We start from the raw sequence: 23,784 nt of genomic DNA, 5'->3' as shown, positions 1-23,784 counted from the left end.
AGCAGCTTGTAGCACAAAGATCGCTTGGAAGAAGTTCTTCTGAGCTGCTGTTTGAAGTCCCCTTATAAACAGTGTTGGAGGCGCCTCCAAGACTGTCCGAGGCGCCTCCAACGAGCCGATTCAGCCGCGTAGATTAGCGCAGACTCCTTCTGCGCTTATCCTCCTCAAGGCGCCTTAAAGGCCAGTCCAAGGCGCCTTGAACCCCAGCTCCAAGGCACCTTCAAGTCCATATAGGGCGCCTCCAGCGTTTCTGAACAGCTGGCTTCGGCTAGCACCTGAGGCGCCTCCAAGCCCCATGGAGGCGCCTCAGACACTGTTCATCCGAGGTTTGAGTTGCTCCTTTGTTCCTACAAATTGTGTTAGTCCCAAACACAAACCCTGCAAAACAAAGTTAGCATAGAAATAATATGATAGATAAACTTGACAGTCGTCGGACTGTCCGGGTCTGACTTCGGATTTCCAACCGGAAACCCTAGGTCGACCTGACGCCTACTATTTCCTCTACGGGGAACGCATCCTCACCTACTCCACTCAGGAGATTTACCTGTTGCCAGTGCGATCCTTCAGATCGACTGGACTTTTTCCAGTGCAGTCCAGTCGTTCGAAGGTGAGGATTTTCTGCTGGACTTCTGCTTCCCGGCTGGTCCAGTCTTTCACCTGGTTCGCGACACCAAGACTTTCCACCTAGGGTTACCCCCCTAAGACTTTTGCCTAAAGTTCTCGGCCCACCAAGACTTTCCGTATAGGGTAACCCCCTATGACCTTGGGTTACCACCCCCTAAGATTTTCCACCTGCCTAACCGCAGCTAGGACTTTCCTGAAATACTCAATCAAGTGCATTAGATCACAAAACAACTTAACTTTGAATTCCTTTGTTATTATCAAAACAACAGTCGATCGTCGGATGCTTTCCGCATCAATATTTTGGACTCTCTTGACCACTTAAACAATCTCTAAGGTTTTTATAAGTAAGCTTCTAATGGCTCTCTTTTATTCTGTTTTAATCGACTAAAATTAATTCTAATCAATTGACTTGATGCTAAACCTTTTGCAATTGCAGCCATTGTTTATTTCACATTGTCGACTCATCACGATTAGTTGATGATTTCTAACCCATTAGTTAGCTTTATTTTTTGTGACTCATTTGAACTAAAAAATTTAAATAATATTTATTTTAAACTTCATTAACGACAACATTATGAAAGCTTTTGTCATTGCAAGTGCGATAGTCAGCCACCATTTCCAAAGGTCATAAAATTATTTTGAATTTGTAAAAAAAAATAAAAATCCTTTGCACTATGGCTATCGGGTCAGCTCCAAGCGGCAGAAAATAAAAAAAAAATTATATAAAAATTAAAAATTTTTAAGTTTGAATTGTGAATTCGATGGATGAGATTATAAACCCATTAAATTTTCTACTTTACTTTTAAGTGTTAAAAGAACAAATATTCTTTTCAATCTGTGAGTCAACTTGAGTTCATCGTGTATCCGTCCATCTGGATCCACAAATTATTTAAATTATTTGACGGAGCAGTCAATTTGATAAACCTTACTCAAATTAATGGCTCCCCTTTGCACTATAAAGTTAGGAACAACAGAAATATCTTGACAATTAATAAAACTAATTCATATAGCGACATACCAATAACATAAAGACTATGTTTAGTAGAGTGTAATCTACTTTGTAATGTAATCAGGATTATATTACAAGATTAATTATTTTATTTAGTTTAATTTTAAACTTATAATATAATGTAATCCGGATTATAAAAGATAGTGAAAATTTGTAATTTGGATTACAAAGTAATACTATGTAATCGGATTACATTACGAGGTCACTGTTTAACTAAAATTTAAATGTCGAATATACCCCTAGTCCACCTTGGTCACCATCCACTGTCGTCGGTTGCCGTTGCCCACCGCCGTCGGCCCTGCCTGCCAGTCGTCGTCGCCGACCACCGTCGGCCGCCGTCGACCACCGCCGGCCGTCGTCGACCACCGCCGGCCGTCGTCGACCGCCGGCCGACGATGACCACCGCCGGTCGCCGACCACCGCCGCCCACCACCGCAGGCGACCACCGCCCGTCGCCGCCACCAGTGACCACCGTCCGCTGCCGCCACCGGCGACAACCGTCGGTCGTCGCCCGCCCACCGACCACCGCCGCTGTCGACGATCGTCGCCAACGACCGCCGGCGATAGTAGCCGCTGGCGATCATCGCCGTCGCCGGTTGTCGGTGGCGGGTGCCGGCGGAGGAGGCCAACGGCGACGACCGTTGGTTGCCGCAAACTCCGGTAGAAGTATGGCGGCCATCGGTAGAGGTCGCAGGATATTTTTGTCATTTTATAATAATACGAATTACATTCTTTATAAAAAATAATGGACACCAAACAAAAAAATATAATTATCCTTGTAATCAAAGATTTTATACATTACATTATCAAATGCTAGTAATATAATCAAGATTACATTACATTACATTATAAATTTGATTACATTATAAGTAAAATTACATTACACCCAACCAAACGTAAGCTAAAGTCTCTTTAGAAAGATTTTTTTTTTCTAGGTAACAATAGCCAACTTAATTAATAACCAGTCTCATATTATAAAGAGCAGACAACAGTTATTTAAGCAAAACACATTCCACAATGAATTTACTTTCTCTTTTTATTCCTGCACACCTGTAAAATCAGAACACCCATCAGTTTCAAAATCATATATCATCGTGTTAAATCAACTACATTAATATGGCTTTGAAATATGCTATAATAGTCCAATCGCTACTAGCTAGTGACTAGCGTATAAGGTAATTGATCCTATTCGAATACTGAGTCGATGAACGTTAGGTACGTGACACTCTTTCAGGTGATGATGTGGATCTCTGACCGGCCGTATGGATCTCCGGCGAACATGCAAAGAAGTCGGGCCGGGAAGGTATTCCCGGTGACGACCTTCCGACGCTCAAGTCAGGCAAGAGGAAAATGATGAAGTGGCTCCAAAGACGAGAGATCGCGTACCTCTGGCGAAGTCTGAGGGCTCTTATATAGAGTTGTGGGGAGGCTTGTGCACACCTACCGAGGCGTACACGTATCCTGTACCATACCTTAGTATGAGCTTGCCAGAGGAGCATGCCTGACACCATACTACTACAGTCTGAGCACATCTCTGATGGGACAGCAGAACCTTCCGTCGTACGATTCTGCGTATGGCCTGATCGTCGAATATGCTTGCTGTCAGAAGATGATGTTCCCTTGTCCTTGTCTCCTTTTTTCCCCGAGCCGAGCGTTCAGCCGCTCAGCTGGCACATCACTTCCGTCCAGCATAGGTATCCGTCCGACCGAGAAGACTCCCGGTCGCGTGCTCGACTGAGAGTGTTCCTTCATAGTATTACCGATTTACGCCTCGGCCGAGTGGGCTGCCCGCTCGGCCCAGCGACCCTGTTCACCATGAGCGTCGGAAACTCGACTCCCCATCGAGTTGTCTTTGATTCCGCCCGGACCCGTTCGACCGGTCGACCCAACCCTTCTCCGGTCGGCCGGGCCTCATGCTGACCCTTTTGACTTTTGACCTCTACGTGTCATTGACTCCCCTCAAAGGGGGTCCCCCGTCCTTACTGTCGGATCACTTGCCTCCCCTTCAAGTCCAGTCGAAGGAGGCGATTAGTCCGACTGACTGGACCGCCATTCACGCTGAGCGGTGTCTCTGTGAAACTATCCTCTGCTCGATCCCCACGGGAGTAGCTAAGACCTTAGTCAACGCCAACCTTCCTCTGATCTCTTCGAAATTTGCGCCAATCTTCTACATTAATGCCGGGCACGCGCTCTGTGCCTCGTGAAGGCGCTCATTAAATGCACTCCAGTGGCCTAATGCCATGTGGCGTTGCTGTCATCATTGTACGGCGGCGGCGGCGCGGGTGACGAGACCGAGGCGGTTTGAAATGGACGGCCCGATAGCGTCCTTGGTTTTTGCGACCTGCATCCGACGGCTGAGGCCGTTCGGGCCCAACCCTATAAAGCTTTCGCTTTCTTCCTCCGCCGCATTCTTGCTCTCGCGTGCCCAGAAGCTTTCCCTGTCGTTTCAGACTTCCGGCGATCCCGCTTTTCTGTTTCCGACGATCTCCAGCCTCCTCCTTTCGATCCTCAGCTTCTTTGTAAGGTCCTTAACCCTTCTCTGTTATCCTCGTGTTTTTCGCCGTGTTCTCGCTTTCTGGTCGCTGTATTGCTTGTCATCTTCTTCTTTCTGTCATTTGCTTTTCCTCGCCTTTTGTGGTTTCGTCCGTTCGGACAATGGCTAGTTCCTCTCAGCCTCAAGACCCAGCCCTCGGCCCGTGGTATACCACCATGGAGTCGCGCTTCGATCGGTGCGACGCCGATATTCTGATGGACAATTTTGACATCCCCTCTGATTTTGAACTTATCTTACCCTCCCCCTCCACTCGGCCACACAAACCGCCGCGCGGAGCTTTCTGTGTTTTCCGCGACCAGTTCATAGTCGGTCTGCGCTTTCCAATCCATCCCTTTATCGTAGAAGTTTGTAATTTTTTCGACATTCCGCTCGGAAGCTTAGTCCCTAACACCTTCCGCCTTCTATGCGGCATTGTTGTCTTGTTCAAAATCCACAACATTCCCCTCCGACCGGAGGTCTTCTACTATTTTTATTATCCTAACCAGTCCGAGCTGGGCACTTACATGTTCCAGGCTCGGCCCGGTTTAGTCTTCTTTAATAAACTGCCCTCTTCCAATAAACATTGGAAAGAGTATTATTTCTATCTTCGTCTTCCCGAGCGGGCCTCCTTCCGAACCAGTGGCAGGTCGGACCGCCAATCTCCCCTGAACTAAAGAGGTTCAAGACCCGACCGGACTATCTTCACGCTGCCAACATGCTAGCCGGTCTGAAGTTCGACATCAACTAGTTCTTACCTGAAGGGGTGATGTACATATTTGGCCTGAGTCCGATCCGGACTCCCCTCCCGAGCGGCTTCGGTAAGAATTTTACTTGTGCATTCGCCTTGATTGCTAACTGATTTTCTCCTTTTTTTCTTTGCAGCGGACATTGTCATGAAGTCCGTGATGGCCGGAATTTTGAAGAGGAAAGCGGCGGCGCTCGAGGCCGCAGCTGCCAAAGAGATGGAGCAACTGGGCATCACCCCGGTCGGCTCTAACGAAGGAGAGAGCGAAACGAATGCGGGGGAGTCGGCCGCTCAGGCTTCTCTCCCGGAGCCGACGGTTGGCATAGCTTCTAGCCGAGGGCCTTCCGTCCGGGAGGAAGGCTTCGCTCAGGAGGAAGAGCGCCCTCTTCGACAAAAGAGGCGCCGAGCGGAGACACCACTTCGATCGGTCACTTCCCGGTCCAGCCGTCCGAGCGGACCACCGTCGATTCTCGCGGCAAAGCCCCAGCGGTTGAGGCGATCTCGTCCGATCGGACCCCATCCCAACTGGGCGTGTCCGCGGATCCCCTCGAGGCCATACCTGTCAGCGCTCTTCCGCCCTCTCCCCGTCGAGTCCAACGCTCGACCATTTTGTCCCAGTTTTCTGCACCGGCCTCCGATCCTTCCCCAGCTTCCGCCCAGACGACTCCCGGTCGGCACCGTACCATCAGGGTCTCCCTGCATCTCCCCACCGCAGAATTGATCCCTGAGTCCGAGCGGCCAACCGCGCCTGAGCACATGATCACCATGAAAGGGCCCCTAGCCGAGATGTGGGTCGACGCTCCGGCACATGTCGCGATGATTCCGCTCGGCAATCTGGCCAATAGCCACGTGCAGCAGGCCACTGGGGTAAGTGTGTTTTCTTCCGAAGTTTTTTATGCCGTAATTCTGATCGGCTATTAACATTCCTTATTCATGCCAGAGATGGGTAGAGGAGATTGCTGTCTCCAATCGTCTGGCCATGGTGGACGATGTCACGCCCCGGAGGAGTCCCTGTCCGAAAATTTTTTTGCAGCATCTCCCCTGTACGGCGGACAATCTGAAACTTTCTACATATCCACATACTTCAGCTACATGCGGCTGAAATAATAGCAGAAATAAAATACAATACACAGACATTCCACGCAGTTTATATAACAAGTAAACGGAAGAATAATACTCTGACTCGAAATCAACCCTACTCCACTACACTCGTAAAGCTCAAATCCGACAAACTCACATCTTCTGTCGTCCAGGCAGGCATGGAGTAAAACATAACCAAACCACAACAAAGTCCATCAACGATAAGAATCCACACAAGATCCATAAGTAAAACAATCCAAAACATAACAAGTTCAAAACATAGTCTAATAAAGAAGAAAACCAAAAGATCAATAAGTCCTCATGGTTTGCAGGGGACTAGCAACTGGAACTCTCTCCTGACAGCATCAACCTGGAAAATAACAACAATGGAGGCGAGGTGAGTCCAACACTCAGCAGGTACAACTGATATACAAAGTAGGGAACTAACACCTAGCACTAATCATGCGTACAGTCTCCTGATATAAGAAAGATAAAAATGCATATGAAGTAAACAGGAGAGAAACTGTACTAACCAGGACTTGGGTATAAGTACAAACAGTCCGAGTGATATAGAAATCCTATATGCATGTCAAACATAGGTATCCAAACAATATGTAGCATATAAATGCAGCAAACACAAACACAAACAATAAATGCATCATGCATATGATGCCAATGATGCGTCCTGGTCACCCCTGGTGCCAGTCGATCATCTCACACAATAGTGAGGCCGAGTGGGTAGGGCTGTGACAACCGTGCACTCTATCGTCAGTACTCCTGATGAGTGACCGAGTGGACGGGATGCTATTGGAGTACACCTATCCTCCTACCCCAAATCATAAATGGGGGAGCGCAATGCTCTCATCTCCCGGTACACAATGACGGGGAGGAATCTCTGCCGAATAACACATTGTGTCACACTACCCATGAGCGGACCAACGATGCCTAACAGAGTCCCTGCTGCAACACACTCTGCCTGAATCGACCACTAACCCATGAGTGGTGGTGTGTGCAGATCCATGTAACTGGCGATGTGCTCAACAATAATGGAGCGAACTATCGCACAGCATGCAATCATGCAAATGGTGCATGACACTAACCACAAAATATCCTGACCTAATCCATATATATATATAAGTGCATCATAGTTCAACGAATCAAATCAAATCAAAGGTACACAAAAGGTATAAAACCTAGGTCCTGATCATGGTGAAGCATGGTATATCACTACCCCTATAAGCATGTATCAACAGGTAAGGAATACATAAGATGCAAAACAAGCAATCAATCAATCATGTAACAAGTATCGGGTAGTGATTAACCGGAACAAATAAGAACATAATTAATGCAACTTGTTATATTCACTACTATGTATATCAAATGACATAAGTCAAAAGTACCCGCCTCCGATAAAATGATCCTATCTGGTAATCAAGATACTCGTCGAGATACCGTCTCGAATCAGAGTCTTGCGTCAAATAAATAAATCTTTTTATTTAACTACACACCTATAAATAGCTAAATAAAAATTTCCTACACTAGATTAGGGCAAAAACCCTAATCAACAATCACATAAATCTAACCCAGAATCCAACTCATACCAAATACAAAACATAACCTAAATTAACATTCCTTGCTGACCTATCAACCAATCATCTACAAGATGATCAAATTCTTTACCTCTTACCTCAATTCACAACTGTAGTTGCTGCTGGATCTAATGTAAACAACTACTGGATTAAATTGCTGAACCAAGAAAACCCCACAACAAGTCCTGTTAAGAAATTCTTCCTCACCGTCGGTTCAAGATGAGATCACAAACCAAAAATACCTAATTTTCCTTACCTATCTCGTAGCTGTGCTTGTTGATCCATGATAACCATGATTTTACCGCATTATTTTGATTCATTTATGCATGGTTTTGATGTTGGTTTCATAGTTTAAATCATGGTTACATTACATTTTTGTGCATTGCATAGATTTTGGACGTAATTGTAAATTATATTATTTTTGGTGTTATTTGATGCTAATATTTGATTCTTATTTTGTAGGCATCAAAGGATCTTAGATTTGGATCTATTTGGACCGGAATTGGGCTCGAATCGGAGTTCAAAAGACAAAATCAAACTTTGGGTCGATTTGAGCCGTTTATCAAGAATAGGAGAGATCTGTACCATCCGTTGAAGATCTGGCCGATCCAACCTAATGGGGAACAGATCTGAGCCATTGACGAAGATCCAGAAGTTTTGATGCAGATCTGAGTTCATCTAGCTATTGATCCAGCCCGACTTAATCTGGGCCGTTCATTGAAGATCGGCAGATCTGGGCCATCCAGTGATGATATGATCGATCCAACCTAAGGGAGGGTAGATCCAGACTCTAGATCAAGATCAGTACTTTCGGATCGGATTTTGGGCAAGCTTTCACCGTTGATTTAGCTCCAAATCAATCCCAGCCGTCCAATCAGATCCAGATCTGATTTAAATAGAAGCTACAGTAGCTACAGTGCCTTCGTCGATCCCCTTCACGCAGCTCAGTTCCGGCGCGCGTCTTCCAGCAGATTTCGACCACCTTTCCTTCTCCAATCAATCTCCCGAGCTTCAATCTCGGTAGTGAGCATCTCGGCGGCATCATCCCGATCTTCTGGAGTCATTGGGGGGTGTTCTCTCCGGTGGAATTTGGCTCGCGGCATCTCCCTATTTCACCTCAGATTTGGAGGTGGTCCTCCAAATCCGAGCTCCGATTCCCATCAACAACATTCGGAGGTGGTCTTCCGGTGTTCCTGAGCTTCACTCGACGTTCATCCGCGTTCCACAGCTTCCCATCAGATCCAGAGACCAGATTTCCAGATTTTCGGCATTTATGGGTTCCGGGATGTTCTTAGCTCGTCGGGGGTGGTCCGTCGGCGTTCTTGAGCAATCCTGGAACTGATACACTGTAGAGAGTCTCCACTGAGGTCCAGAGTTGGGTGATCTCGACTTTGGCACTCTTGTGTGATGGCTTGAGTGTGAAGTTGGTGAGATTGGTTGTGAGTTGGATTGGTTAGGGTTTATTTAGCTTTGTTACTGTTTTATAGCTTATCACAGATTACTTTTATGTTTTGTTATCTTTTTATGCAAGTAGTTAGCATTTCTTTCTTTGTTGAAGCTTAGTTTAATTTTAATTTGTTGCTTGGTTAAGTGTTTAGAGTTTAAATTCAAGCTAGGGTTTTAATTGGTGTTGTAGATCAGATTTAATTGTGTCTTGCTCTTTTATCTTTAGTTTAAGTGTGTGTCGATGGTTTAATCACAACGTAGAGTGACAATACATTGAGGTTTGATTATTGACACATAGTTAGGTTTTACTCTTGCTTTAGATTAGTTTTTTTATTCGCTGTGCTTTTCATTTGTTAGATTTAAATTCAAAGCTTAAATCCCCCCAACTCCATTTTTATATCGAAAACCCTAAAAATAGGAATAAAAAGACAATCCTAAATTACATCATACTGTTGGTTCCTCGGATCGATCCTGAGCTCGTTACTACAACGTTATTGCAAAATTAAGGGGTTCAGTGAAATATTAAATTGTTAATTTGATAAGCCTATTTGTGGCATTTAATATAGATTTTGTGCTTCATCAAATTTTGGCGCCGTTGCCGGGGAAAAAAAATGCAATGTTTAGTAATTTTAGGATTGGTTTGATTTCTTTCATGAATATATATTCATGTGTTGATTTTATTTGTTCCTGAGTCTTCTAATTTTATTTGCTAGTGTTTCAGTGTAAGAACAGGAAATTTATTTGACCATGGATCCATATCAGCATTTTGGAGATTGGAGGGAGAGCTATTATTATCAGCCTCAGTACTACCTACCTATGGAGCAACGGAATAGGTATGAGGATGCACAAGAACAAATTGAAGAATCAATGTGGAAATGCAATGAAGTTATGCATCAAATGAGAGAGCATCAAGAGCAGCAATTTGCAAGGATACAGAATATACAGAGTCAGTTAGATCAGATAGCATCATCTATTAATCAGTTACAAGCACAAAGAGCCAGTGAAGAGGTGGATTGTGGAGATCTTGTCAGGCCTGACACTACTTCTATTTCTTCACAAGAATTTTCTAATGTTATTTGTGATGATGATGTAGTTGTTCAGATTTCTGATTCTACTGATAGTGTTGCTTTAGATGTTGTTGAAGATGCAGGTATTGTTGCAGAAGATGATATAAGTGTAGGGGAGTGCTTACTGGAAGCATTACCTCAAGAATCACCAAGAATGGAGGATGTAAGTGTAGGGACTTGTGCTATGGAGCCAAGCACCCAAGAATCACTACATGAAGTTGAACATTCGCCAGAACTGGAGTCTGAGCATTTATTTGAGGAGAAAGAGGTAACAAACACCACTCCAGGTACCTCTCAAGATGACAAGGTGAGTATTTTGTGTAATTTTTCAGAAAATTTCATAGAGGTACCATTTATTGATTTTATTAGATGTGAATCATTTCTTGAAATATCTTTTACCCACACTAATTTTCTCCTATTTTCTTTTTGCCCCACATGTGTGTGGGAGGTGTTTTCTTTGATTGATGTTGTAGGAGAACATAAGCGTCCGAAGTGGATGCTTACACTGAACCGACTTAGACCTCCAGAAAGAATTTTGAAAGGAAAAATGAGTAATAAGAAGAATTTGAGGAGAACCATGATTACTCCACTTCCGGGGTGGATTCTACTTCTAAACCTTCTTCAACCACCGGGAATGAAAGGGGAGTTAGTTCCAATTTAGCTTTCTTTTGCATTTTTAAATTCATGCTTTGTGTTTAGTTTTTTCTCTAATAAATTCTTTATACGTTCTTTAGTTCCATACTTTGCAATTTGCATTTTATTTTCATACTTTGCATTTAGTTATCTTACATAGCAATTTCGATTTGAATAAAAGTCTCCATGAATTGTTTAGTGATACTTTTAAGATGGTAAAAACTTCTTAAATTTGATCATCAATTTTAGGTCATTTGACATGATTGGATGTTTTTCTTGCATTATATTGGTTAATTTGGTGGTGGATTCCATTTTGATTGATTGAGCTTGTTTGCAAGAAAAATACCTAGAGAGGACCACTAAAGCCTATACTTCGTTATTTTCCCTTGTGTGACATGCACTCATAGCAATGGAAACTCTAGAACTTGCTTAGTTTCTTTTCAAAGCCATAATAGCATATGTATGCGTGAATATAAAGGATATTTGTCATTCTTGTTCTCTCACAATTTCAAATTCCTTTCTCCACAATTTTCTTAAAATATTCTTTTCTAGCATTCAAATCCCTTGATTATCCATGCTTATCAAATTTTGAGAGTTTTGGTTGGTTATCTTGATGAGTTAGATTGTTTGATGATGGACAAAAGAACAAGTGTGGGGGGAGGTGTTTAGTTGATTGAATTCTTTTGTTTAGATGGAGGAATTGAATTCTGCAGTGTTGAGGAAGCTCAGTGAATTAAAGCTGTGGTGTGTCAGTGTTACAATATTGGCATTGTTTCAATATTTAGCTGTGGAAATTTTATGAACAGATTGAAATTCGAAATGTGATGCATGGACAGTTTTAAAGAAGCAATTCTGAAATGCAGTTTTGAATGTGTATCAGATTTGTATCAAGAATCAAGAGTAGCAATTTAATCAGGAAAAGGCCTAAGTGAAGCTCTTTTGGGTGCAGAAACAAATGGAATGAAAAGCTGAAGAAATTGCAGAAATAGAAAAGAAAACAAATGCAGCTAGTGTGGAAGTAATGGTGTATCAAGAATTCAGAAGCAGTATCAAGAAAAGAAGGCAGAATACAGAAATGCAGAATTATACAGCATAAGTGATATTACAGATTTGTGCCAAATTGGGACATGAATTGTAGTTATTTGGAGATGCTGATTTTGGATTCTGTAATTTCATTGAAGCCGATCCAGTGAAGATTTCTGACTTGCTGGGAGTTAATTGATGGGTGGACCAATTGAGATATACACATCAAAATTAAGATGAAGTTAGAAGTATAGATGGTATTAGAAATCTGTTTTATCTCTGGAATGAAGAAAGTCTGATTTTGTGAAGTTACTGATTACTGAATCAGAAATCTAATTCTGTATTTATTGAACTGATATTAAGATGAGCTGAAATTCTTAGCTGCTGATTGATGTTAATATTCCCTGATTTCCAAAACTGAAGTTGTAGAAGTTACTGAATTCAGTTAATTGTCTAACGAGCTGTAGATGGCTGCATCAATCTCGACTCATACAATAGGAATGCATTACTTCCACATTTCTAAGTTGATTAGTAGGGGAAAGTGCAGGAATGCAATGGTGCAAGAAATCAGATTTCTGACACTTAACCTGGAAAACACCCTGCTGGAATCAGATTTCTGGAATTGTGTAATATCTGTACAATGGTTCCTGAGATTACTAGTATTGTTTCTGAATCTGAATTTGATTTTAGAATCTGGATTGGAGATTTAGGATACTTGAACTACTCTTATAGTCTCAAATCTGCTGGAATGCAGTAAAAGTGCAGAAATAGGACAACTGCAGGATATGAGAAATTCTAAACTTCGTATCAAAGGTGTATCAAAAGATTAGGAGCAACATCTAAACAAGGAAGAAATCAGAGTTAAGTCCTGGATGATGCAGAACAAATGGTATTTCAGCCTTCTATGACCTCTACAAATTCAACTTCAGACTTCAATTCCAGAAACAATGCATTCACTGAATATTTAGCTTAAGTCCTAATTAGCTTCTAGTACTGCAATGGATAGAAACTTCAGATGGAAAAATTTGTTGATCATAAACTGTATTAAAATTTGGCACACAGTTGCTTCATCAATTTCGAATTCTTAAATCAGCAGCAGATTTCATAACAGAGTTTCAGAAACCCCTTCTGGAATTGCAGCACAAAAAGACTTGAGATGAAGAATTGCCAATTAAAGATCTAAAGACAGCTTCCTCCAGTAGATTTCTGAAATTAGAATCCTAGCAATTTCTAGCTTAAGTCATAGAAATTTGCAAATGCAGAAAAATGAAATCTGCAGAATTCTGAAAAACTGCAGAAACATGGGAATGATGAGTTTAGTATCAACGTTGTGCCGGAAATCAGGAATAGCCTTAAAACCAATGTGAAACTCATGTTAAGTTCTGTTTTGTGCTGAAAGAAATGGTATTATACCTGCCATGGCATCAACAAAATAAAAAAAAATGGAAGCCAGAAATTTTTTCTGGACACATAAATGCAGAAACAGGAGGTTTTTGTAGTTACTGAGATTTGACTTAAATGGACCATAATTCAGAATTCAATTGGTGGGTAACATTTAATCAGTGAAGCACTTGAGCATTGCATCATTTACTCTGAAAAGTTGAAGAAAAGGGCAACATTTGACACTCCAAAACAGAGAGGTTAAAAGCTGGAAACAGAATTCAGGAAAGAAATGGTATCAAGCTTGAAGTTGGAATCTCCACAAAGCAGGAATGACAGTACAATATCTGCAAATCTACATTAAATTATGGAAGATTATGGAAGTGTAGATGTCAATTCTTGAAACTACCTTGAATAAAATTCTTGAAACTGAAGCTTTGAACTAATTATCTGAACAACTATTTGTTTAGAATCTGGTTTATGAGACTAGTTTCTGAACCTTATTTTTGAACTGATGAAATGCAAACAAGGATGTCCAATAGAGGAAGCCCTAACTAATGAAAGTATCAAGAGTGAATTTCTGAAGTTGAAGTGCCTAAGAATGGATCAGTTTTCTGAAATTCTGCTGCAAGGATGAGAACTGAACTTGGAAATGCAGAAATTGTTGAAGGTTGAGTTGGTATTGCCGTCAAGGAGATCTGAGCCGTGAGTTAGCTGGAATTTGACTCTCCATTCTTATGTAAGGAGTGAATCCTAAGTTGCAACGAATTTTAAGAGAGATTTTGAAGTAAAACCAGAATCAAGCTAATACCTGAACTTAAAGCTTCAATTCTGGTGCAATTTTCTTCAAATTCAGTTTTCTGCAGTTTTCCTGCAGTTTTAATTTAATGCAGCATGCAGTTGTCTTCTCAAATTTTCTTCAGTTTGTTCTTCATTACTAGGCAAGAGCAATACTGGAAGAGATTAGAAAAGAAAAAAAGTTGTAAAAGGGTTGAATTGAAGAGCGGTGCCAATCTGCAATTTGAATTATTTGAGCTGGAATGAACTGAATTTTAGATGTTGTTTATTGAATGCTTAATAAGATGTTGTAGGGAGGTTAAAACTTCAAGGATTGGTCAATGAATTCAAAGAAATCAGAAATGGAATGCTGAATTGTGCCAATTCTTTGTGCTGTTTTTGAATTACTGAAATTTTGGATTCAAGTTCAAAACAATTGAGTGTCAAATGAGTTCCTTACCTAGTTCCAATCCTACTGAACCAAGCCCAAATATCTCCAAATTCAGAATTCTGAAACGTGGAGAATGAATAACAGAATGCAGAATCAGCTGCAATTCTGAAATTTCTGGGTCTGCAGATTTTGAAGAGAGCAGGATACTAGTATGTGCACAGCAGATTTTATGCTATTATGTGCTGAAATTTCAGAAATGGCTTCTGGAGTTTTGTTCAAATTAAACAAAAATCTGTTTCTGCATCTTCTTACTGTTTCATTCCCAGAAATAAGCTAACTTGAGATATCTTTAACTATCAGTAATGCAGGAAGTTTTTGAGTTTAAATCTGAAATTTGAAACAACCTTCTTGAGATCTTTTGAAGTTGATTTCTCTTTCCAAATTTCTGATAGAAGCTGTAATGTTCAGAAATGGAGAGTTAGATATCAGAATTTTAAGGATTTTGTGATCTTATCAAGTTACTGAAACTTAAGAAAATCTAGCAAAATCTTTTAGTTGAACTCAAGTTGCTGTAATGTTCAGAAAACATTGGCTAGAATTGAAGGTCTAGAAAATTCTTACACTGGTCAGTTCTGGATTTTATGTAGAAGCTGCATTTCAGTTTTTAAATCAGTAAGTGACAATGCATTTTAAGTGGCAAACTTGTGCTGATGATGTTGATTCCAAAGGGCTATGTGAGCTGTTTCTGTGTGCCAAACGTTGATGCTGTCCTTATCAGATTGGATCTGATGTGAATGATACCCTTTGCTAAACTTAATTCTTCTTGTTTCAAGTAAAATTCCTTCAATTATGAGTATCAAATTTCCGAAACTGAAATTCTAAATTGCATTTACTATGCTAGAGCAAAACTGTTGGTGATTAGAAAAGGAAAAGAGTTGGGAATGTTAAAAAATTGTTGAACTGCTGGAATTTTGTAAAATGGCAGCATTTAGAATGTAATGGCACATCTAGAATTTTGAAATTGGATGTGGAATGCTAGATATGGAATCAGAGCCTAGCTGTAATGATCAGGAAAAGCTGTAATGATATGAATTCTTGCTGAATTTGAGGTTTTGAATCAAGTTTCTTAGTTATTTGAGTTCTAAAGAAAGAAAAGGGTAAAGAGAAGATAGAAACAGAGAAGAAGATGAAAGTATGCAGTATGAAGTGGCTTCAAGAGTGTTGAGTTTTTGGATACATGTTGTGTTTAATTGCTCGAGACGGGCAATACTTTAAGTGTGGGGGGAGGAAGCTCTTCTCCATGAGGTGATTTGAGATTATTTTTGAGCTTTCAAAATGCTGAAATTGAAATGAAAAAAAAACAGTGAAGAAAAAATGTTGGCAAATCAAGAGTGTATCAAATGTGGAGATAGAGTATCAAGAATTTCGGATTACCATCAAATTGAAGGGGAGGTTAGCTTGATACTTTGAATTGGTTGAAACAAATGGTATTCATCTCTTTTTACATCAAATGAGTCAACTCATCAAGTAAATTCCTTCCATACTCTCATTCTCTTCATTGATGCCTTTTCTTTTGTTACTACATTCACTTCACTCGTTCTTTTTGTTTCCATTTCAATTCTTCATGATAAATTCCTTTTGATTCATGTATGCTATGTTTATAGTGGTCGAGAATTAGAAAATAAGCAAGCTTATGGTAGTGAAATGTTGTGAGTTGTATTTAGTGAGCTCCGCATATATGCAATTTTGAGTGTGAGAGTTAGAATAGGTAAATCCCTTGAAAGAGTGCAATTTGCTTAATTTTTCAATTGGATTGAAATTACTATACCTACTGATTATTGTTTGGATTGTATTCATGATTGTTAGTGATCTTTAGATGATCTTACTTAAATTCTTTTTACCATTTTTAGGTATTGCTAGAGAAATTTCTATGGAGATGATTTTTAGTTTTCTTTACTTGCACGGGACGTTCAAGACTAAGTGTGGGGGATTTGATAACCATGATTTTACTGCATTATTTTGATTCATTTATGCATGATTTTGATGTTGGTTTCATAGTTTAAATCATGGTTACATTACATTTTTGTTCATTGCATAGATTTTGGACGTAATTACAAATTATATTATTTTTGGTGTTATTTGATGCTAATATTTGATTCTTATTTTGTAGGCATCAAAGGATCTTAGATTTGGATCTATTTGGACCGGAATTGGGCTCGAATCGGAGTTCAAAAGACAAGATCAAGCTTTGGGTCGATTTGGGCCGTTTATCAAGAATAGGAGAGATCTGTACCATCCGTTGAAGATCTGGCCGATCCAACCTAATGGGGAGCAGATCTGAGCAATTGACGAAGATCCAGAAGTTTTGATGCAGATCTGAGTTCATCTAGCTATTGATCCAGCCCAACTTAATTTGGGCCGTTCATTGAAGATCGGCAGATCTGGGCCATCCAGTGATGATCTGATCGATCCGACCTAAGGGAGGGTAGATCCAGACTCTAGATCAAGATCAGTACTTTCGGATCAGATTTTGGGTAAGCTTTCACCGTTGATTTAGCTCCAAATCAATCCCAGCCGTCCAATCAGATCCAGATCTGATTTAAATAGAAGTTACAGTAGCTACAGTGCCTTCGTCGATCCCCTTCACGCAGCTCAGTTCCGGCGCGCGTCTTCCAGCGGATTTCGACCACCTTTCCTTCTCCAATCAATCTCCCGAGCTTCAATCTCGGTAGTGAGCATCTCGGCGGCATCATCCCGATCTTCTGGAGTCATTGGGGGGTGTTCTCTCCGGTGGAATTTGGCTCGCGGTATCTCCCTATTTCACCTCAGATTTGGAGGTGGTCCTCCAAATCCGAGCTCCGATTCCCATCAACAACATTCGGAGGTGGTCTTCCGGTGTTCCTGAGCTTCACTCGACGTTCATCCGCGTTCCACAGCTTCCCATCAGATCCAGAGACCAGATTTTCAGATTTTCGGCATTTATGGGTTCCGGGATGTTCTTAGCTCGTCGGGGGTGGTCCGTCGGCGTTCTTGAGCAATCCTGGAACTGATACGCTGTAGAGAGTCTCCACTGAGGTCCAGAGTTGGGTGATCTCGACTTTGGCACTCTTGTGTGATGGCTTGAGTGTGAAGTTGGTGAGATTGGTTGTGAGTTGGATTGGTTAGGGTTTATTTAGCTTCGTTACTGTTTTATAGCTTATCACAGATTACTTTTATGTTTTGTTATCTTTTTATGCAAGTAGTTAGCATTTCTTTCTTTGTTGAAGCTTAGTTTAATTTTAATTTGTTGCTTGGTTAAGTGTTTAGAGTTTAAATTCAAGCTAGGGTTTTAATTGGTGTTGTAGATCAGATTTAATTGTGTCTTGCTCTTTTATCTTTAGTTTAAGTGTGTGTCGATGGTTTAATCACAACGTAGAGTGACAATACATTGAGGTTTGATTATTGACACATAGTTAGGTTTTACTCTTGCTTTAGATTAGTTTTTTTATTCGCTGTGCTTTTCATTTGTTAGATTTAAATTCAAAGCTTAAATCCCCCCAACTCCATTTTTATATCGAAAACCCCAAAAATAGGAATAAAAAGACAATCCTAAATTACATCATACTGTTGGTTCCTCGGATCGATCCTGGGCTCGTTACTACAACGTTATTGCAAAATTAAGGGGTTCAGTGAAATATTAAATTGTTAATTTGATAAGCCTATTTGTGACATTTAATATAGATTTTAGGCATTATCAATCCACACCAGGACTGTTGCTGCCAGCACAAAATAATTGCTGCTGGAATCCCAAGCTTTGCTTAACCATGACCTAATTCCACCACAACGAAGGATTGCTCAAGAATAGAGGAGAGGCGGAACAGTGAGGGGTGGCGCTGCTCCGTGCGACGCCGACTACTAGCTAGGGCACAGCGGCGATTCAGTGCCGACGGCGGCTTCGGCAGACACAGTGGTGGTGGCGACGCGATGCAGCGGTGCTGATCCTCCTTCTGGCGAGCCCCTATTGGCCGTGATCCAGAGAGGGAGACCGGCAATGGTTCGGCAAACCTGTGGTCGGCGCTCGAAGCTCCTGTGGCCAAGGAATCGACGTCGGAAGGCAAAGAAGAAGAAAGAAAATGAAGAGGAGTGCTCGGCTTCTCCCTTGATCACAGCTTAAACGCTCGGAGGGAGATGGAACCGCCGAGTGCGGTTAGGGCAAGGAGTCGACGACGGGGAAGAAGGGGCGCGCAGGGTTCGGCGAGGAAGGGAAAAGAAAGAAATAAAAAAAATAAAGAAAATAAAAGAAAAAGGAAATGTAAATATAAACATTTCCTCACTTAAATGGGATAGCCTAAACAGGCTTTTCTGGACCCCGTTTTTATCGCCGTTAACTTGTCTGTACGAGCTCCGAAAAATTCTCGAAAAATTTCCAAAAATTTCGGAAAATTCCCTTATTAATATTCACCTATTTTCGGTATTTTACAGATGAAGAGTTAAAAAAGCTAAGGAGTTTGGGCGGCGCTCCCTCCCAGGGTCCTTCATACGCCGAGCTGCAGAAGGAGCTCAAGAAGACCCAAGATCTATTGTCGGCTGAGCAAAAGAAGACGGCTGATCAGGCCTACACTCTGGGAGAACTTGAAAGACATGTGAAGACGCTCGATCGGAAGATAAGTCTTGCCACCGATCGGAAGAAAACAGCCATCGTTGACCTAGAGAAGAAGAACGTCGAGGCGTGGGGCCTGGAGCAACGGGTTAAGGAGCTGATGGATCAGCTGGCCGGCGAGAAGGTGGCCCGATCGGATGAGGTGGCGAAGCTTGAGGCTACCTTGCAAGAACACCAGGCAACCGCCGACGCCTCCCGAGCGGCCCTTAAAGAATACCAGGATGCTGAGCCAGGCCGGGTCGCCGCCATGAGGCTAAATTACATCCGTTCGGTCGAATTCTCAGAAAAAGTATGCGAGCGGATGTATACTGCTTTTGAGCTTGCCATCACCACCACGACGGATTATCTGAAGTCCAAGGGTCAGCTCCCTGACTCCGCCAACATCCCGACCCAAGACTATGCAGCGCTCCTTAGCAACATCCCTAGGGACCTTTATGATTTTCTGGAATAGAAGTCTCTATGTAATTCGGCTGTTTGGCCAAAAACTTCCTTTTTTGTAATTCGGCTGCTCGGCCTTGATTTTTCTAATTTCAATGAAAAATTTATCTTTGTGCAACTTCGTTTTTACTTTGCATGCTTGTGGGTGATTGGTCGGGGCCTATGATACACAACTCGGCCAACTAGGCCTCCCGAGCGGGTGTCACGCCCCAGAGGAGTCCCTGTCCGAGAAAATTTCGACAGCATCTCCCATGTACGGTGGACAATCTGAAACTTTTCTACATCTCACAAATACCTCAGCCACAGGCGGCTGGAATAATAACAACAAAATGAAACATCACCACGCAGTTATATATAATCAAACAAAGTAGTAATACTCTGACTCAAAAACCACTCTACTCAACTACACTCGTAAAGCTCAAAACCGACGAACTCACCTCTTCTGCCGTCCAGGCAGGCACGTAGTAAAAAAAAACACATCGAATAAAAAAATCCATCATAATCACAAAAATCCATACAACAACCAAGTATCCAAACAAACCAAGTCCACCCATAATCAATAATTGCAAAACAAAACTAAACGATATATAAACCATCGAGGTCTGCAGAGATCTAGCACTACGTGCTGTGGGGACTAGCGACTGGAACTCCCTCCTGTCAGCATCAGCCTGAAAATAACGACAATGGAGGCGGGGTGAGTCCAACACTCAGCAGGTACAATTGATATACAAAGTAAGGAAATAACACCTAGCACTAATTATGCGTACAGTCTCCTGATGAAATAAAGGTAAATGCAAACTGAAATAACCGGAGTATACTGTACTAACCAGGTCCTGAGTATAAGGTCAAACAGTCCGAGTGGTATAGGGAAATCCTGTATGCATGTCAAACATAGGTATCCAAACAATATGCAGCATATAAATGCAGCAAACACAAACACAAGCAATAAATGCATCGTGCATATGATGCCAATGATGCGTCCTGGTCACCCCTGACGCCAGTCGATCATCTCACAGAATAGTGAGGCCGAGTGGGTAGGGCTGTGACAACCGTGCACTCTGTCGTCACTACTCCTGATGAGTGACCGAGTGGACGGGATGTTGTCGGAGTACACCTATCCTCCTACCCCAAATCATAAATGGGGGAGCGCAATGCTCTCAACTCCCGGTACACGATGACGGGGAGGAATCCCTGCCGGATAACACGTTGTGTCACACTACCCATGAGCGGACCAACGGTGCCTAACAGAGTCCCTGCTGCAACACACTCTGCCTGAATCGACCACTAACTCATGAGTGGTGGTGTGTGCAGATCCATGTAACTGGCGATGTGCTCAACAATAATGGAGCGGGCTATCACACAGCATGCAATCATGCAAATGGTGCATGGCAAATATCCATAAAAACATCCTGGCCTAATCCATATATATAGAAAAGTGCACCCTAGATCAATGAATCATATCGAATCAAAGGTACACAGAAGGTATAAAAACCTAGGTCCTGAACATGGTGAAGCATGGTATATCACTACCCCCTATAAGTATGTATAAACAAATAAAGTATACATGGGATGCAAATCAAGCAATCAATCAATCATGTAGCAGATATTGGGTAGTGACTAACCGAAACAAATAAAGGACATAATTAATGCAACTTGTTAAATTCACTACTATGTATATCAAATGACATAAGTCAAAAGTACCCGCCTCCGATAAAATGGTCCAAATCTGACTCCGAGATACTCGTCTCGCGTCAAGGTCCTGTATATTAAACATAAGGTCTAGTTTAGCTAATTCTATCATACCACAATTAGCCAAATTAAATTCTAATCCAATTTAAGAAGTTCTAAATTGGATCCAACTAATTCATCCAACAAAATTAATGAACCCTAATTAAATAAAATCAGTGGGTCCACCAGGGTTAGTTCCTTAACCCTAATCATAACATGAGATTAAAAATCTAAAGCTAATCCAATCTACCAATCTCCAACATATACCTAATCAATATACACGAAGCTCAAAAACCCTAAACCTTACCTCAAATTTTTCCGATGCCTCAGTGCTGCTCAAATCCTGAAGAACTTACTGTCGAGACCCGGAGAAGCTGCTGTGGGAAAACAGTGACAAGTACCATAGTTATCAACCAACAAATTCAGCACAGGATCCAAATCAAAAATCCAAATACCCCTTTTTGCCTTACCTAACTCGCTACACCCTGTTCTCCTCACTGCCGGCGGCTGGTGGCGAAGGAGGATCCAGTGGTGATGTCTAGGGCAGAAATGTTTGGTCGGCTAGGAAAAATTCCAATGGCTGGCAACCGAAGATCGGCAGGGCTCGTCTAGGGCTTGCTTCTTCCGTGAACAGAGCGTCTCCGAGAAAAAAAAAAGAGGCAAGGCCGGCGGTGAGCTCAAACCTAGGGCACGGCAGAGGAGGAGGTTCGGTGGTGGCGAGAGGTGGCTGTCGGAGAGGGCGTCGGTGCTTAGGCTCGGCGTCGGGTCGGAGTGACAGTGACGCGGCTAGAGCCAGGTGGACCTGGTGGCCGGCGCTCGAAGAAAAGGAGAAGGAAAGGCCGGCGAGGTCGCGATCGGGGACCGAGAGCCGGTAGCCAGTGATCGAAATCTCACGGCTAGGGCGACGACAGTGACGAGGGAAAGAGGTGAAACCCTTAGCCGAGGGCTATTGTACAAAAAGGGGAAGAAGAAACTGCCGCGGCCGGCGGTTAATGCTCCGGCGGTTAGGGCTCGGAGGCGTCGGCGCAAGGGGGAGAAGGTCGCGGCGTCGAGGGGTTTCGGCGAGGTAAGAAAAAGAAAACAGATAAAGAAAATAAATAGGAAAAAGGAAATGTAATTATAAATATTTCCTCGCTTAACTGGGGTAGCCAAAACAGGCTTTTCCGGGCCTTATTTTTATCCCCGTGAACTCGTCCATACGAGCTCTGAAAAATTCCCAAAAAATTTTCAAAAATTCCGCAAAATGTAGGCGGCATCCGACTTGTCACTACTTTCCCTTGCCGCTTATCTTCAAACGTCTTTCGTTCCGGCCGGAGGGTTTATAGTCGCCGGTACGACTCTCGATATTTAACGTCGGAGCTCGACGGTTTTCCGACCGGAGGGTTTATATTCGCTGGTACAACTCTCGATATTTAACGTCGGAGCTCGACGGTTTTCCGAACGGAGGGTTTATAGTCACCGGTGCGACTCTCGATATTTAACGTTGGAGCTCGATGGTTCTTCCGACCGGAGGGTTTATAGTCGCCGGTGCGACTCTCGATATTTAACGTCGGAGCTCGACGATTCTTCCGACCGGAGGGTTTATAGTCGACGGTGCGACTCTCGATATTTAACGTCAGAGCTCGACGATTCTTCCGACCAGAGGGTTTATAGTCGTCGGTGCGACTCTCGATATTTAACATCGGAGCTCGATGGTCCTCCGACTGGAGGGTTTATAGTCACCGGTGCGACTCTCGATATTTAACGTCGGAGCTCGACGGTTCTTCCGACCGGAGGGTTTATAGTCGCCGGTGCGACTCTCGATATTTAACGTCGGAGCTCGACGGTTCTTCCGACCGGAGGGTTTATAGTCGCCGGTGCGACCCTCGATATTTAACGTCGGAGCTCGACGGTCTTCCGGCCGGAGGGTTTATAGTCGCCGGTACGACTCTCGATATTTAACGTCGGAGCTCGACGGTCTTCCGACCGGAGGGTTTATAGTCGCCGGTATGACTCTTGATATTTAACGTCGGAGCTCGACGGTCTTCCGGCCGGAGGGTTTATAGTCGCCGGTGCGACTCTCGATATTTAACGTCGGGGCTCGACGACCTTTCGATTCGGCTGATGATGCCCTATACTTGTGCTAATTTCCCGATTTTTTACTCCTGCATTTCAAGTATACAGCCGAACGGAAAGTATACATCATACAATACATTGGCTCTCGGCTTGCGCCTTCTGTTTTTGTTGCTCCACGAGCTTAGCTGCTCTTGCCTCGATTAAAGCGTCGAGCTCCTCCTGGGAGAGCCTCACGGTGTGTGGTCATCTAGCTTTGTCCATCGCTTCCGCTCGGATGCAGGTGCGTTCCCACAGACGGCGCCAATTTGATCCTGTCCGAACGCTGAGTCGATGGACGCTGGGCACGTGGCGCTCTTCCAGGTGATGATGTGGATCTCTGACCGGCCGTATGGATCTTCGACGAACCTGCAAAGAAGTCGGGCTGGAAGGGGTTCCCGGCGACGACCCTCCGACGCTCAAGTCAGGCAAGAGGAAAATGATGAAGTGGCTCCAAAGACAAGAGATCGCGTACCTCTGGCGAAGTCTGAGGGCTCTTATATAGAGCTGTGGGAAGGTTTGTGCACACCTACCGAGGCGTACACGTGTCCTGTACCATACCTTAGTATGGGTTTGCCAGAGGAGCATGCC

General features: G+C 42.9%; 1 protein-coding gene and 1 long non-coding RNA gene across 2 annotated transcripts; one reads left to right on the top strand and one right to left on the bottom strand.

Annotated features, from left to right (window-relative positions):
- Positions 1 to 1,857: 1,857 nt before the first annotated feature.
- Positions 1,858 to 19,387, top strand: LOC122044185. Its single transcript, XM_042604715.1, has 3 exons — positions 1,858 to 2,320; positions 18,759 to 19,207; positions 19,256 to 19,387. The coding sequence occupies exons 1-3, from the start codon at positions 1,858 to 1,860 to the stop codon at positions 19,385 to 19,387; spliced, it is 1,044 nt and encodes a 347-aa protein (XP_042460649.1).
- A 1,730-nt stretch (positions 19,388 to 21,117) lies between these two features.
- Positions 21,118 to 21,600, bottom strand: LOC122042936. Its single transcript, XR_006129403.1, has 3 exons — positions 21,573 to 21,600; positions 21,410 to 21,476; positions 21,118 to 21,133 (listed from the first exon to the last, which is right to left on the bottom strand). It is a non-coding gene; the product is annotated as an uncharacterized LOC122042936 (long non-coding RNA).
- Positions 21,601 to 23,784: the final 2,184 nt, after the last annotated feature.

The sequence above is a fragment of the Zingiber officinale genome, chromosome 2A, assembly GCF_018446385.1.
Source record: "Zingiber officinale cultivar Zhangliang chromosome 2A, Zo_v1.1, whole genome shotgun sequence".
NCBI lineage: Eukaryota > Viridiplantae > Streptophyta > Magnoliopsida > Zingiberales > Zingiberaceae > Zingiber > Zingiber officinale.
Note: the sequence above shows the minus strand (reverse complement) of the source record. Positions and strands in the feature narration are given on the sequence as shown.

Excerpts from the sequence above, each read along its gene's own strand:
- LOC122044185 (XM_042604715.1), top strand. The coding sequence starts at position 1,858 with ATGTCGAATATACCCCTAGTCCACCTTGGTCACCATCCACTGTCGTCG. Across the intron at positions 2,321-18,758 it reads TATGGCGGCCATCGGTAGAG|ATGAAGAGTTAAAAAAGCTA; the intron begins GTCGCAGGATAT and ends GGTATTTTACAG. Across the intron at positions 19,208-19,255 it reads GGCTAAATTACATCCGTTCG|CTTGCCATCACCACCACGAC; the intron begins GTCGAATTCTCA and ends ACTGCTTTTGAG.